Source organism: Chaetodon trifascialis, chromosome 1, assembly GCF_039877785.1.
Source record: "Chaetodon trifascialis isolate fChaTrf1 chromosome 1, fChaTrf1.hap1, whole genome shotgun sequence".
Lineage (NCBI taxonomy): Eukaryota > Metazoa > Chordata > Actinopteri > Chaetodontiformes > Chaetodontidae > Chaetodon > Chaetodon trifascialis.
Window position 1 is genome coordinate 12180204 of NC_092056.1, and position 17588 is coordinate 12197791.

The following is a 17588-nucleotide window of genomic DNA, read 5'->3' on the forward strand; positions in this document are numbered from 1 at the left end:
CAATAATACTGCAGTGTACATTTAGCTCACGTACTGTCCACTATTGCTGAAGGGACACTGTAATAGTCACTTTATGTATCTATAATTCCTAGTTTAAGGAAGGTTATAGAATATTATATTATTTGCAGGCCCTTGATTGATTTTGTCATCAATAATCTCGATAAATACAAGTATTATTCTATTCAGTGTTGAAGGAATGAGTCTCAAACCATCTGGTTGAAGATCTTTTAATTGGTTTTTAGTTAGTTTCTGGAAATAAGGTCTGTGGTTACAACAAACTTTAGATTTTCACGTTTTGTACCTTGACATAAATACGTCAGTAAATACTCCAATCAAGAATTCTGAAGCTTTTACGTGTCCTAAAAAACAGGCAGTTAATAAGTGGCAAAGTGAGAGTACAGAGGTTGTCGGGGATGTGAAACATCATCACGCTGAACACAGAAACTCATCTACGCTGTCGTCCCCCTCTACAGTCTGGTTGTGTTTATATTTGCACTCTTCCAAACTCCTGTAACTCAAACTTTCCAGCTTGTAAATTTATGAGTTTATAGTAAAGTGTGTATAGTATAGTGTAGGAGGGAGCTTCATGGTGGTGATGTGTAAGTCATGTGAGTGTGGTGCAGTTCATTTACAGCCTAACTAGCTTTTTACCTCTGGTGATTGAATTTATGCTTCAAAAATCCTAAAATATGAAAATGATCTTTCTGAACAAAACATGTCAGTATCGTTAGTTTGCACTTAGTTTGTCACAGATATTATTTTCTGCAATAATCCAAAATCCAGTGGAAAACTCCCTTTGGCTTTCTGTCCATGGAACAGGGCGATGCTAACTTATCCCTGCACCACTCCATTAGTGGGGAATAAAAAGTATTCATTAGTGTTTTTTAAATACCAAATCCACTCAGTTTTATTGCGCTTGTGTCACATGCTGCATTAAACTGAATAAAGTTAAGATATCCACCACAGTAATACAATTATAGAAAGTGCAGGTGTTGACACTTGAGGAAAGAGGAGCGTAGATGTAGAGGCCAAGATGGGTAAAATTATGAGAAAATAACCATCAAATAGAAAAAACAATAAACAACCAGCTTGACTGGCTTGTGATGAATAACGACGGGCTGGATGGACAGACTGTCCCGAAAAACTTACTAAACGAAATGAGAGGAGCTCACTTATTATAAGTTGCAGGGAAATTCAATAGTAGTGGTGACAAACTCCCTGGTGCTTTCATGTTTCATTTCCATTCAAGGAACTCTGGTCATCTGGCAGAAGTACTCTTCAAAAGTTACATTTCCCACAATATGTTTCAATGAAATGTAGACCAGCTGCAGTAAATATCATTATGGCCAATTTGAACTGCAATATTTCACAAAGGTTTTTGTGTTTCCTTTCCCCTACGGTTCCCTGTGTACAATTTTCCCTCTATAAAACTGGTTGTGGGTATTCACATCATTTTCATTATTCAAGGTTTGGGCCAGGACAGGATGTCTGCAGCCCAACAATAAATCACATTAGATGTCGGACTTTTCATGAGTATTTTACTACTCGATACAAGTCTTTTCAGTCAAACTGCTGAAGACATGTTCAGCAGACACAAAGCAACATGGCAAAGTGAAAAGTGAAAATCTAGGCTCACGCAAAAACAACTGAACAATTTATATGGCATGTTGAAAACACCACTTTATGATCTGTGTGCTCTGCTTCAATAAAACATCATCTTTTACAGTGTGTTTGCGCAAGTGTGATGCATTGAGTGAAAGGTGACAAGGAGAGAGAAAATAAGTCAATGATTGAGGGGGAGGGGGGATTAACAGGTATGCAGGGGTTTTAGATTAATGACTACAGTATGCCAGCAAGATGGGGGAGAGAGGACAGCAGATTTACCTTTTGGTGATCGAGCAGCGTTGCACAATAATGTTCTTTTTGTGTGCCCCTCTGCACCTGAGAATGAAAACAGTACAGAGGTTCAACATCAACACATCATCATAATTCTAACACATAAATGTCTGAAAAGCTTATGTTGTTTTATTTTATTAAAAATGCTACATTACCAATAAATACTGGAGTTTTTAAAGTGAATTACTGGAAGACCAAGACAACCTGGAGTGTTTTGGGTCCTCTATGAACATCTTACAATCTTTTAACCTTTAAGGGTAACACTTAATATTCACATATTGACCATTAACTAGCTGTTTATTAGCATGCATATTAGTAGCATATTGGCTCTTTTTTAGCCATTATAAAGTGTTTATTAATGCCTTATTCTCAATTACCACATTCTATAGCAAAAGGCCATTAATTAAGAGTTATCCCAATTACTCTTTATTAGTATTAAGCTAGAAAGTTCTTGCGCATGAATTACAATATCAATAACCTAACCCTTAATAACCGTCAGAATAAGGCTTTAGTAATTGCTTTATTATAACTAACAAAAAGACAACATGCTACTAGCAAGCATGCTGATAAGCAACTAGTTAATGGTGAATATGTCTCCCTTGATATAAAGTGTGACCACTTAAAGCTATGACCCACAAAAGGCTGACACTAATATCAGTGTTCAGGGGGTTGTCAAATTATTTTTATTGACTGACAAAGAATTTAATACTATTTGAAACAAGGCAGCAGTGGAACAGAGGGACAGGTGCAGAGTTTACAGTCTCACAAATAATAAGACACCATCATAGTAATTGAGTATTGTTGGCCAGGTTTGGGTCATGCTCCACTGTCTGTCATGGCTTATATGTCATGAGGGCCTGGTGCTGCCAGGTCATGCAGAGATGACAGTTAAAAATGAACTGCGCAATCTCTCGGGTCCCACAATACACACTAGACCTGGACTAACGCCAAATACTCTAGCCCTTATTGAACTACCTTAGGGACACCTGCCAAATATATTTAGCACTTATAAAATTGATCTTACATCCCGGTGTCACGCGTACAATTGTCTTTAATGTCACATTTTAGGCCTGGCACAATTTAGAACCATCCAATGAAAAATGATGGAAAAACAAATCTAAGTCAAAGCAAAATTGTGTGCACAAGCATGCACACACAAACTCTTTCAATGTTACATGCTCTCTGTAATTGTGCAATTTTCATTTGAACTTTGTGCAAAACATTTACTGGGAAGTGACTCTACAATTACATAATCACTGTCTTCAACAAAAGCAGCAATGTGCTTAATGGGATACTGTTGTGTAAGACACTTCATGAACTGTAGTTAATATATATAACCTCTTGTCACTTAACATAAGAGCCTAATCTAAACCATTTGTTGTGAAAGGGGCATGTTAGCTGTAATTATGATCTAAACAATAAAGGTAGTCCCCTGTAAAAAGAAACCCTGCTTTAAGTGGTAGGCATAAACAAGTGTGCGTCTATATCCCCTTTTTAAAACAAATGACATGAAATATACAAAAAAATGTTATGTTAAAATGACTAATGGACTCAAATGTAGGAAAAAATTAGACATTAAAGCTTAATATTCTATATATTAATACAGACTCATTGAAGAAAGAATTAAACATCGGTTGTGTAACGTACATCTAGCTTTGGATCGGAACCTCTCACATATCCTGCCTTACACTCATTACCCGTGGCCACGTTTAACCGCGACGGCTTCATTAAGTCAAAACACTGAAATTGTTTGCTGTTTGACTGTCAGATCAGTGTTAATCTTTGCCAAAATGCGGTGCATTATGCCTATTGGCTGAAGTCAACTTCATTCAACACATTTAAATAAGACTGCTTTTAAAAACATTGGCTAGCTATCAGCTAACTCTGCATGTTAGAAGGATGAATGGCTGAGTGACATTTTCTCCCTTTCCGGTTTGACATACAGTAGATTGTGACATGTAGTTAATTGAGGGGGACAAAACATTTATGTGTGATTATTGGGGCGACCGGTCTCCCCATAAAATGACGCCTTCTCTGTACTTCTTCTCATAAACATAAGCTGATGACTGCAAACGCTCTTTGTTTTTGGTCTGATTTTTCTCATTTAGTTTATTTGGGAGCCGTGGTGTGTCGTCTCAGTTGCACTTTAACAGACATTTTCCAAGAAGATGTCTTCATTATAAGGAAGCACCCATTACTGCAACAACTGGTGCGTGTGCTGGTAAAGCAATTTCCCTGCCAGGTTGTTGGCAGTAAACTTTTACAGTGAAACAATTAGCAGTAGTGAAGCACCAATACCGATATTGGTCCAATACTGATTCATAGCTGGCAATTTTAAGACACTGCCTTGGGCGCTGACACAGTGTCAGTGTGAGACGTTTTGACCTTTTCTGATTTTTCATAGGCTTAACAACTGATTAATTAATATTAAAGAGAATCTAAATAATACTACTATTAGTAATATGAATAATGTAACCAAAACAAACCATCTAAACGTAAGATAAATAAACAACAGGTGAATAAAGAGGATGATAAGAGTACAGTGACTTACTGCATGGGCTACTCTGGTGGTACAGCAGATGTGAGAAAGACAAGACAGGCGCCAGCTCGCTGCAGAGCCTAGCGCTTCTCGCCTCATTTGTCTCCTGTGATTCCTCTCCGGTCCTGCCACCTTTCAGCTGCTGCCCCACCTCTTCCTGGTCTGCCCAGACCACACCCCTCTCTCTCAACACAAGGTGCTCTAGTTCATGGTTCTCCATCTCATCTGCTGCTGTGACCAGCCTGGCTCCACGCAATGTTGAGTAGTTCCGACTATAAGCCGGCAACAACATATTCACCATTCTGAAATGCAATAGAAAAATAATATAGACATTTGTTTCCTGGAAAAATCATGGGTTAGAGTGAGCTGAAATGCAGTTTCTTCTGCACCGAGTAATAGTTAATTCAATAAGAAATGGTTCCAGGTATTGTCAGCCTACTTCTGCATGCGCTTGTTCTCCTGATCCTGCAGTGCAGTGAGCTTGACCATCTGCTTGATGTGCTGTTCAAGATCATTCACCTGCAGCTCCAGCCTGTGGCAATGTAGGTCCTTCCCTAAGACCTAAACAAGTGGGAGAAGTGAGGTCAGAGAGCAGAAATGATGAGGCAATTCTAACATAGCAGCATATTGAATTAGCACTCTGGTGGGCAGAATTAGAAACAAAAGGTGGTTGGGGGTCAGGATGCTAGAGAGACGATGCAAAGTTCTGTTTTCATCCATGTTTCATCAGAAAGGCTGTCTGCTCAGGGTAAGGGAGGGGAGTTTAAAAAAAAGAAAAAAAGAAGCCTGACGTAAAGAAACTACGAAACAACAGCAGAGAGAACATTTGACCGGTGGGTGCGTCATAGTTCTGGGTCAGTTCCTGGAAGAAAGGATAAAGAAGAAAAAAAATAACATGGGCATGGTTTTAGGTAACTGGCTGCTGTGTGAGGGATGAGTAAAGGGTATTGATTTATTCTCTTCAGTGATCCACGAGTGAGCTGGAGAAATAAAATGAGCACGGTTCTAATTACTGGGAGAACAGATGGGAAGAAAACAAAGACAGTCACGACACCAGTAGAGACACAGCCTACCTTCCAAAATAAACAAACAAAAAAACACCAAGCCATGAGTTTTGAAGGATGTAACCCACATTGTAAAGTTTTTCTCTATATCTAACCATGCTCATTTGTCTTCTTACATTAACTCAAACTATTTCATCCTGCCTACAAGTTATGTCATCGAGTATATAGTTTTTCTAACTGTTCACCTCTACTGATCCAGTGTACAGTGTTTCGGGAATTCATATAAGCATGGCTACAAGCGTGTTTGCACAATTTCAATTAAGTAAAATCATCAGCAAATGTTCTAATCACAGCAGGTGTTAAAATAAAACAAAAAAGATCAAGCTTAGATTAAACCAGGAAATAAAAATGATGAAATAACATCTACAGAATCCACCTGTCAGAATAAACATACATTTGCCTGTGAATCCCTCAGCTGTTTTTCAGCAGCAGTAAATGTGAAAGGGTCAATAAGCTCTCCTTACCTCTCCGGTCTGATCATTCGACTTCAGCAGCTTAATCTCATTCTCGACACGATGAAGCCAGCCATCGTTGTCCAGGAATCGTGTTTCTGCCTCCTTCAAACGTTTGCAAATGTTTTGCTGCTGGGTGCGTAAGCTGGCAATCTTCCGCTCGTGCTTACAAGTGGCCTGTTGAAAGCAGCAACAAAAAACAACAAGAGGTAATTTAAGTGATATTATGAATGGTCCATTGTTGATACTAGTATTAGTTTTACATACTATCAACTCTGTGTTCTAAATGACAATAATTAAAGCTGCAAGGAAATATATGGCAATCAGGCTCCAATCTGTGTCTAGCAACACAGATGAATTTAAAATCTTTAGTTTTTGCTCAGAATTCATTGTTGAAGAGGTGAATCTGAATGCATATTAAAATAAGTTTTAGAATTTATGCAGAAGCTTTAGCACCACTCTGTTTAGTTTGTTTTGAAGGACAGTGGACCATTCTGCAAAGTTTGGTGCAAAACATTCTCAAGAACTCACTTTTTCTACTTTAAATGGCATTAACAGCTGGTTCTAACACAGAGCCTCAAATGGCAGAGAAGAGCCAGGAACTGGGGAGCAGTGACCCTGTCCTGTAGTGGCGTAAATGAGAGGCTAAGACAACTATAGAGAACAGAGAAGTGGAATGATGACTCAGCAGCTGTTTTTCTGCAGGGATGATGGAGTCTGTGGATAGCAGCGTAAGCATCAGCTACCTTCTCAGTCTTTTCTTTGGCACAGAAGTATTGGACCTGCAGGTTGTCCTCCTCGCTGTAGCGCTGGCGCAGCTCATTCTCCTTCAGTTGTCTCTCCAGATCCAGCTGTTCTCTCCTGATTTGGGCCCGGCTCGAGAAGATTTGCTGCAGAGCTTCTGACACCCTAGAGAGAGAGGGAGAGAGAGAAAGGGAGAAAGAGAGAGAGAGAGCAAGAGAGAGATAGAGACAGAGAAAAGAGTGACGTTTAAATGTTATAAACTATGCCTAAATGTATGAATTGGCCCTTTGAAACAGACAAAAAGGTACATACGTAGAGCCTAACTCAATTACAAGAGCCTTGCAGTAAACTGTGTCTCGAAGCTGTAATGCTCAGTTTTTGCTGGCTCTGTCAGAGAGACCTTCATTCAGTGTTGTTTTGGACTGTATTATACTGAAAGGTAATGTTTGTGTTTCGTCCACTCTGATTCACATACATGAGGGGGACAGAATATTAGAAACACCTCTTAGTATAATGCAATCCAATAAAACATCACCATCATCACAGGGATTCCAGCCAGATGTGATTACAAGCTGCTGGGCCACGTCAGGACCAAATTTATATTAATTGCTGTGCCAAGAGCTCTTACTGACTATTTATTTATGTATCTTTCACTTCCTGAAAAGGCCATGAGATATTTTGTAGCTTTATCAACACATTTAAACCAACAGTTTACAGTAATACATCTAATAATGGTAAAAATATACCATTTTAATTAGATCAAAACGTTTGCATGACAAATCACTATTTACAGCAATTACTTAATGAAGCTTTAAGGCTTGAGTTAATTGGTCACGTTGTTAACCTCTTATTATAATTTCGAGCTTCCATAGATGCCATTTCTGTTCAGGTTGAGCCAGAAAGATAATCTTAGCTATATGATGTATATATGTATTCCTGGGACAGAGCTGAGGTGATATCCAGATTGGATGCAAGTGGCTGTCTGGTTGAGTTAAAGCAGCAGGACAGACAGGAGAGGCATGCAGGTAAATAAGACTGGAGAGCTGTCGCTGAAATGTGACTGCACTCTTCAATGTAACTCCAGTGACGTAGGAGACGTCGTGGCCTTGCTAGACTGCTGAATTTTTAATAGTGTGAGAAGCGTGCAGCCTCTATTCAGAGCCTCTCACTGTGCGAGTTGTGAATTCTGATGCCAGTGAATGAAATGTGTGGGAGTGAGACTCATTCAGCTTTTCTGTGTCCCCCGCCCCCAACCCAAATACCCCGACAGATGCCACTGTATGCCTTAAAGATGACTAGATGGGATCTGGCTGATCTGATTTATGCAAAAGAAATAAATGTGTATATATCATTTGAAGTGAAGTAAAAGGCACAGTACAGCTCTCCCCATCAACATTGAAATAGCTCATCTAAATAAGATAGTTAAGATAATGTTAATTATAGCTGTTTTATCAAACACTAGTATGTCTTTACACACACAAAGGTACTGACTATTTGTGTCAGACAGAAAATGAAAACAGTCAACACCTGCAGTTCAGTCTTGATCCTTGGGCCTCAGAGGACATCTGGTTTTTAATCCATGAATTAAAATAATTCCTGATTAAAACTAGGATAATGCTTCCTTTACCTTAAATTTGTCTGAAAGTTCAATTAACTACTGACTACAGTAATTAGTTTTTGGAGGATGAGGTCACCACTGAAGATGCGCTGTTTTCCAGGAAGTAACAGTTTTCCAGGGGGTGCAAGTGCCCATTTCATGGGATAGCATTTCATGGGAGTGACACAAACAAGTTGTTTAAAAAGTACAAATAGCTGGTAAACTAGGTGTGCTGTAAGCTGATCGACACGAGGTATGGAAACGGATCAACGCCTTTATCGGCAATTTAGCAGCACTGGATCATCATTTCTGACGCTTTGTTTGCACTGCACTCTGGGTAGGTCAGCTGTCAAAATCACCAGTACTGCATTGTGTTGTTAGTGTGCACGCATGGCAGCACATACAAATAAATAAACAGCAGCTGGCATTTTCAGCTAATGACATCCACGCTGACACGGTGTTGCTGATCAAAGCATGCAGAACTGCTTTTGGGTTTAAAAAAAAAAAAAAAAAAAGATGCTTTGCTTCTATTTTAGCAACATTTGTCTGGTGCACCACACCTTGAAAGCGCTGCTCCTGGCTGAAAACTTCATTTGAACTTTGGGATTTTGTGTGTGTAAAGGGTGAAGACAGACAATCCAAACACAATCAAAAAAATAAAAAACTGTTTTCCACTGTTGCTGACCTATCAACTACAGCTGTGAGGAGACCCCAAGGCGGACCTGGGGCACCATGGAGTAATTATATCCCATTTTAGCCTGGGATTGCCTTGGGAACCCCTCGGAAGAGCTGGAGAACATGGGCAGGGTGAGGAGCTTCTACTGCTTCTAACTAAGGGCTAATTTTTTTTTTTTTGTTGAAATTTCTGTTGCGTTGTCTCATGTTTGTCTGCTGGATGTCAAAGTAAGCAATTGTAACTAATACGCTTGCCGTAGGGACTTTCTGAGCTGATACAATTAAGTCTTATTGCTCAATTCTGGACTATTCATTGAAACATAACTGTCACTTAATAAATAAATAGCTAAAGAAACAACATTCATGATTCTCCAACATGGACCACTATCTGATCCACTTTATTATAAATTATTATGGATCTGAAACCACCAGAACCACCTGTAAAACCACAGGCCCCATGAATCACCACTATACAATACATACAAATGCAGGCTGGAAAATACAGGCTATGTGTTCTTTCTGCCTGCAATCAGCGCCTGTGCTCCAATTACAATGTTTACAATAAAAGGGTTTATGACATAAAGCAACAACAATTGATATATCTCACATTACACTCTGAATCAGAATCATGTACATGCTTACCTTTTGAACTCTGCTTGTTTCTGAGAAGCGATCACGCTAGAAGCCCCAGGCACCATGTTCTTCTCCTCATACGCTTTTAGTTTCTGCTTCAACTGTAGAATCTTTAGATAACACAGAAATGAACCAATGATCATGGTGAAATTTTAAGCATGAGAAAAGAAATGACAGATTTTCTTGAATTGAATTGAACATGGTAGTGTTGGCTGTTTCATATTACCTCTTGCCGTTGCTTCTCACATATCACTGCATATTGGCCAATGTGACTGTCCAGGCTTAGAACATTACTCTTCAGCTGATAGGTAAGGGTAAAGAGAAAAATGTATTGATTTCAAATGATTTTAAACATTTACAGTCCAAAAAACACATCAGTTTCTTTAGAATTAACAATTCTAAAACAATATAACTTCAATACTAACCGAGGTTTTAATCTCCTTGGCCCTGTTGGCATACTTAAGTGTGTTGTGGGTGTCATCATATGACTTGGATGAGGGGCTAACATTGGCAATCATAACAGTCCTGCAGTTGCCTCCCAGACAGTCTTTAAGTAGCCGTGTCAACTTGCTGTCCCTGTACGGTATATGAGTTTTCTTACTCTGAAATAAAAGAGACAAGTTAACATTAGCCCAAGAAATGGGACCATTTTGGATGTTCAGATTCACTTAAAGTGCACACAAACAAGCGACTCAGAAAATCTGAAAACCTCTTGGGGTTCCATAGGATTTACTGAGAAAACACATCAAATGAAAGTTTGAAAAGAACAAATACAGAATGCGGGAATCCACGACTTCTGTGAAACATGACAAAAATCATAATGAAAAAATGAAAAGTGTGTTATTGCTGTGGTATGTAGAGGAGCATAAATGTGAGGTGTGCCTTAATATCGATTCTCCATCTGGACAAGCTCCACAAGAGGCGCTTAGTCAGATTACACACTGTTTGGTGGGGACCAATAAACCTACCAGGGAACAAAATTCAGTATGGGGAGTTCATTTTAGAGTTAAAATGGGGAGCAGCCACCCACAAAACTGGTCTGGAGTCCTTCTGCAGCTGGTCTGTGAACACAGCTCTGAATTTAATAATGGCATTAGATAAACTACAGCTGCTTAGGTGAGTCACAATCTCGTGGGCATTTAGATTTCAGAAAGTCACATTAAAGTCAAGTAACAAAGGAGTGTAAACTGATCTCTTTTTGGGTTCACAGCTGTGCCTGCACTTCTGTCTGGAAAAACCCTGAGCCTACATCTGGATTCAAAGACCTTAGCTATAGGTCATGTAAGGTCCAGAGAGAGAAAATCTCCTTTTTAATAAGAACAGACGTTCAAACACATTCTTTGTGCAAAGACACCATCTAAAAGTAAACCATATTTCAACAAACTCTCACTGTCGTTTTGACTTTGACCATTAATTTGATCAATCATGGGGAATCTGTCACAGATCCAGTATAAAACGACCCTCTGCAACTTAGAGGGGAATGGAGGGACGTGCACTAGTGTGAATGGGAGTCACTAAGCAGCCATGAAAAATGAGAGCTGGGTTCAAAAAGAGCAAGGTTCAAAAAACGGATTTTTTTAACTGCTACCTCACTGTGCCACAAGGGACTGATGTCTGGCTATGATGGCCATGCGACACTCTGGTCTGTCACCTTCTACTCTCCACGATCACTTAGATTTTTTGTAACTGTGTGAGCATAAAACTGCGATTTGAGCGCAGGTAGTGAAAGCTACTTGCAATAATTGCAGGGCTGGAGCATGAAGACCCAATAAGCTTTATAATTTAAACTGAGCAATTAGAGACTGGAGGGGATGACAGAGAGTTTAGTTCTTAAATTTGCTGCATGAAAGCTGACCATGCTTGAAAACACTGATAACCACATATCAGCATTTACGTACAAAAAGCTCAGCGCCCTCTGTCCAAAAGATTACCACCATCAAATGTTTACACTTTGGACAACATTTTCGGATAGCCCCTTTTTTGTGGGTGGGAGACACTGGCCTTGTGTGGACAGAAGGCCAAAAGGGAGTGAAAGGACGCATCGTAAAATGTATCTGCATCGCCCACGGCAAACAACTTACAACAAAAACCTCTGTGCAGCATAGCATGAAGATGACATACTGAACAGCCCAAACAGAAGTACCAGACATTCTTCTCACTCAAACGACTGGCATGTCAGCCTGAACACAAGTGGGGACATTCTTTCCTGTAAACAATGGCCACAACATGAATTCCTTGTCTGGCAACAGTAAACACTAGTGCACCAATGACCATGGGGATAGGGTGTGGAAGGAGTGGGGATTAGTGGTGGGCGTTGTAGGTTGAGCACATCAAACTATAAATCCTTGACTGCCACACTCAAGAACGGTGGGTATAATACTAACTGGACAGCGTAAATGAAAGAGCACAGTTCTAACTGAAGAATGAAGTAACCTGTTGAAGAAGGATCACATTTCAACATGGCTGCGGTACATTTGCACAGCACTTCCTAAATGCATGTGGCCTGCTTGCGCCTCGTCCCTTGAGGCTGCTGTGTAAAATGAGAAGACTGCTTGACAGGTTAATGTATGCAACTGGAATGAAATAATACCCAAATACTCAGTTGACTCTCCACTTCCCAGGCTCTCTGTTTCATATGGACGCTAGTGGTTAACTTTATATACATATAACCATAACAATTTTAAGAAACAAATGCAAAATTTCCATATGCACTGAAGATTTGCTGCCAAACACAGACATAAAACAACACTAAATAGAAAACTTTTAATTTCCTCACAGTTTGTGCTGTGCGGAAAACTACACATTCTCTGTATTTATGATCTGTGTGTGTGTGTGTGTGTGTGTGTGTGTGTGTGTGTGTGTGTGTAATGTGCTGCATCATGTGTTTTCTCTTTGCAGCTTTCTTTTGAAGTCTGTCTATTTTCTATTTTTTACCTTTTTTTTTTTTTTTTACTATTTTTTTGTGCTTGTTTATGCCTTTTATTGGTTTAAACGGTTTAATCTTGCTTGATTTTAGCTAATATGCTTTTTTGGGGGAGGGGGGCAACTATCATAGTAGAAGCTTCAGTATAAAACTAGTGAGCTAACTAGCTAAAAACCACAAGGCTTGTAATCCATAAAAAATTGATTTGATTTGGCATTAAAATGAATCTAGATGCATTTCTGCAAAGCTGCATTCTGAATCACTCAGTCTATTTTTCATTAGATAATAAGATAAAATCTCACGTGAAATAAGTTTGACTAAAATACTGGTTTTGGCTCGAGTAGATTGGCTGAAACGTTCCAAATAATTTGATGACTAAAAAGACAAAAATGTAAACAGCTTTCATTGACTACAGCTAGACTAAACACAAAAGATGATAGAATCAACACTAGATACAAGCACCATTCATAACAACATGAATTGATATGACTGCAGTTAATCCTGGGCCTTATTTTCATGAAGTCATTTCATGTTGTTGTTACATTACTTCTGCAAACTTCTGTGTGTTATCTACAGTATATGCATGGTAGCATAAACTCACCTTTGGGTCAGCAAGAGCATTGATAACATTTCCAAGGGCAAGGAGTGAGCGATTGATGTTTGCACCTTCCCGCAAACGTGCCCCTTTAGCATTGGTGGCACTGGCCCTCTCTGAGCCAGCCAGATCAATCAGGCTCATTTTGGCAACGCAGACGTTAGGATTGAGGCTGGCGGTTTTGTCCTGCTGTCTCAAATATATCTGGAGAAAATGGTACAAAACTATCAATTTAAGAGTATTGAGAAGAAAACTGACGCACTGTTAGATACTTGTAGTAAAACACAATAATTCAAATAACTTATCATCTTCTAAAACGAAGACATTAGTATAGGGCCCTATGATTTCTGCAATACAGAAAACATGGATGGAATCCTGAAATTTGATAAGAAAAATGGAATCAACTGTAAAACGCGTAAGATCACAGAAATTTCCAAACTGTGAATGCAATTTATAAAACTCTGGATTTTTCCCTGCCATTATAATTGTTTTTTGTCAGTGCCTCAGCCAAAATAAATACAAAAATAAATAAATAAATAAATTAAATCAAATTGTTGCTCTGTTTTGGTGTCTCACAAACACACACAGTCAAGAGTTCATCACTTCAACACTGTCAAAAGTCCAACCACATCTGCAGGTGCAAGGTGCAATTTCATTGAAGACTATTATGTTGGAAAAAATGAAAAAGCTACGTCCGTTTCTGGCCAAAATTGTAAACAAGGATGAGCGTTGTTGAACGTGACAGTAGCCTCCATCAGAGCCACTTAGGTGGCATGTTCGAGCTGCATATGGAAGCTGATAATGTTGTATTACATCAAATTCATTGACATTCATTCAATTTTGAAAAATTTCTTATTGAATTGTTGAAATTGTATTCATCCTCAACATGATTAGACATTCTTTCTGATGACAAAATATACTTAATTGTGAAACACAACATTTAAGACAAAAATAAAAGAGCATCTCATAGGGCCCTGTAACTGCCCATCTGAAACTGGGGAGTAGGAACAGTTCGTAGTCAAGCTCCTTGTGTTTGTTATTGACTCTTTATGTTGTTTTCTAAGAATGGATTGAAATACCTGCAATACAGCATGGGACCGGGAAGAGGTGGCATTCATATCAGTGGGGTGCTGTGTCCTGTTGCGATTGCCAGAATCCAAAGCCCCTAGAATGTGCTCTGCAGATTTAGGCTGTATAGAAAAAAAGAGAAGTTGTGTGACCCAGTAAAAGGCCAGATTTGGAACCACCACAGTGCATTTGCACACCACAGCAACAGAACAGTAAGGTGGCTCAACATTAAATAGCTTGTGTATATAACCTAGTTCTATAGAACAATATTTGGACAGTGTTTCTATAAAAGAAATAGTGTGGACTGTTGGCAGAGTTGAACATTTTCTTAATTCCTAAAAACATCCAACATACGATCTTACAGACTACACTTATTATGTATGACTGATGGCATCACAGAGTGAAAGTCTCAATTAAAATGTTTTCTTTCATTAAGCCACTAGAGGAAATTGTCTTCCTAATCACTTGACACAGTAAGAAGTGTCTGTTTTAATCAGAGCTATCGCTCTCCTTCACACTATTTTTTGATAATGTCTTAACACAGGAAGTGTATTTCTGAATATCAGGGCTTTCATGAGAGCCCATTTCTTGCAAAATATAATTTTACAATTAATTATAGAAAAATTATATTATGCATTGCAAAAGCCACTAAGGGCAAATTAAATTAAACTGACTGCAATAAAATGCCTTTGCAATGAGACCAGTATTTACCTTTAATATGTGCGATGATGCTACGGGGGAGTGTGTATGATACATGTTGCTACTAACCTGATGCAGTGTGAGGCCCTGAACAACCACCCCTTTAGAACTGTCCTCTCTGACTGCAAGTGGGCCTGCATTGGCCAACAAGTCCCTGATTTGTTCATTGTAAACCTGTAAACAAACAACAAATATAATTACAAACAGCAGCAAATCCATCAAAACCAGCCCAAGAGATCAGTCAAGACAAAACAGTATGATTGGTTTAAGGCTCTGTAAGGGATAAGCGTTAAGCGTGAAATGTTTAAAAGTGTTAATGGAATAGGAAATACAAAAACATGAGGGGAAAAATATCACCTATGGCCATTAATACAATGTGTAACTGCTGCAAAGCCTTAGGTCAAAAGCAGTGTGGTTTAATTACCAGTAAATACAAGAATCAAAACCCTTCGGTCACAGTCTGACAATGATGTTGACTAAAAAATGATCAGGGTCTACAATATTACAGAGAACAAGAAAGAACAAACACAAAAATAATAAAGACTCAAATATTCACCTCAAGATACGAGAATGCAACAGCAAACTCTTTCTCCTCCTTGGCGTCATCCATGCGCTTGAATAGCTCGCTCATGGTACGGTACATGACCCCAGGGTCATCTTGTGAGCCTAACATGGTATGTGTCTTGCCTGCTCCAGTGGCACCATATGCAAAGACTGCAAATAAATTGCAATTGAAAAATAAATGACCATAAAATCAGACATGTACAATCCCACTTCCAAGAAGGTCAGAATTTGCTCCTTCTTTTTGACATATACTCAATTCAAAACAGTACAAAGACAAGATATTTAAGCAACTAAAGACTGGGAAAGTTGTGGAATGCTCCAAAAACACCTGTTTGGGATATTCCACAGGTAAACAGGTTCATTGGTAACAGGTGATGCATCATCATTTGTATGAAAGGGGCATCCTCAAAAGGCTCAATCGTTCACAAGCTTCGAAGGAGCGAGGTTCATCACATGATTATAGTTGTACAAAGCAAAGCTTCCAAATCCAGCCCAAATGGCGAGTCAATTCAGATCCAGCCTATACCTCATGTTATGAATAGGCTACAACGCTTCAGACCTCGGACCTTGGATAAAAAAATCAGCTGTGGACCCGTTAAACATGAAATAACACAGTCTAGAAAAAGCTACAAAACCTGCTCTTTCTCACCAAAACAGCCTTTATGAGGGGATCCACCTTGGCTTCATTGCAGGTTTCCACCCCAGGCCTCTCAGGGCCAAGTGACCAGCACGCAATAGATTTAAAGTAGATGACTGTAACAGATACAACAGTTGCGTCCTTCAACTGGGGCCAAAAGCAGCTATATTGGGGAATCTATACATGGACTACAAAGACTGGAAGCAGGGGGAAACTCCCAATATTGTTCCACCAGAGTGGAAAGTTCCAGACCTCTAACCTTCAATAAAAATCTGATGCATACCTTTGACTATTAAGATTGACAATTATTGCCAAAAGTCTGGGTCAACTGTGCCTGACTGATAAAAATTACAATTGTGGAGTCAGCCTAAATTTGAAAGTGGGCCCATGGTATGTAATACTGTCACTTAAATGACAAGCTTTAAACAATAAATCCCATCTTCATATAATATAATATAATGTAATAATATACATATAATGTTCAGTTTTTGTTTTAAGTGTTTGAGAGAGGTGTTGATTCAAGTGTATGAACATTTTGGAGGCTGCAGTTTGTGGTGCTGTTGAACTGTACTATGTTATACTGACAGCTGTATCTATTGTCTTATCCACCCCATTTACTGTATATCAATGAGGGCAGGATAAATAAGAGAAAGGTCTCTCTGTGTAATGCAATACAGTTCAACAGCACCACAAATTACATTCTCCAAAATGACCATACAGTTGAATGTTTCAGCAGGCTCAGGATTTCCAGCTGATCCAAGCATCTTTCAATGGAGCACTGATGACTCTCTAAAGCCAAATCTGTTATTGGTCCTATCTGCAGCAGGTACATCGGCTGTCAAAATTTTCCAATTGTGCGGATTTAAAACACTGGAACTGCACAGTGATGTCAGCTAGTGACCAGAACATGAACCCTGGAGCATACAAAGCACATTAACAGCAGCCAGCAGTTTCAATTAATGATACGGTAGTGTGACTCAGTGAGCCATGTTGGGGGAAAAAATTAAAAATAAAAATGCAGCTTTAAAGTGGCGCTGGCAGAACTCATAACTGCATTTGTACTTTGGTATTTGGTCATGCAGGGGTCAAAGAGAGGCGGATAAAAATCCAAAATCCAAATGTTAGATCACTTTATGACAGAGGCCCCAAAGGCTTTAGTTGTTGCTGATAGTGGCTGTCGGTTTGGTATGATCATGGCTCTAACGTCGACTACATTCAAGAGTCGTTCTTGTGCAGTGAAATGACTTGGTTGTGCTCCTGTGGTGTACCGGTACCAAGCAGCAATCTCCATATCTACATCCACAGCTTCAACCACCACCACCATCACCAGGCAGAGAAGCTACTTAATGTCTGGTAACACAAAAGCTATTGCTTGAGAACTCTGGGGGCTATTATCTCAAAACAGAGTCATTCAGCTGTTAAATATATCAAAATAGGCGTATTCTACTTCCTTTATAGAAAGAGTTTATAGAGAGAGTATACTGTATATTGCATCTGTATCA

At 39.2% G+C, this 17588-nt stretch overlaps 1 protein-coding gene across 2 annotated transcripts in view; it reads right to left on the reverse strand.

The window, feature by feature from the left end:
• The window catches only part of kif18a (kinesin family member 18A), a 28442-nt gene that overhangs the window by 10330 nt on the left and 524 nt on the right, over window positions 1-17588 (reverse strand). For both annotated transcript variants that reach the window (XM_070963933.1, XM_070963942.1), the window contains exons 2-13: window positions 15442-15599; window positions 14955-15059; window positions 14198-14308; window positions 13125-13322; window positions 10026-10202; window positions 9827-9901; window positions 9610-9710; window positions 6698-6860; window positions 5964-6128; window positions 4875-4996; window positions 4448-4737; window positions 1885-1941 (exon numbers count right to left, since the gene is read on the reverse strand). In XM_070963933.1, the coding sequence (XP_070820034.1) occupies window positions 1885-1941; window positions 4448-4737; window positions 4875-4996; window positions 5964-6128; window positions 6698-6860; window positions 9610-9710; window positions 9827-9901; window positions 10026-10202; window positions 13125-13322; window positions 14198-14308; window positions 14955-15059; window positions 15442-15599 (1722 nt within the window). The remainder of the gene's footprint in view (window positions 1-1884; window positions 1942-4447; window positions 4738-4874; window positions 4997-5963; window positions 6129-6697; window positions 6861-9609; window positions 9711-9826; window positions 9902-10025; window positions 10203-13124; window positions 13323-14197; window positions 14309-14954; window positions 15060-15441; window positions 15600-17588) is intronic.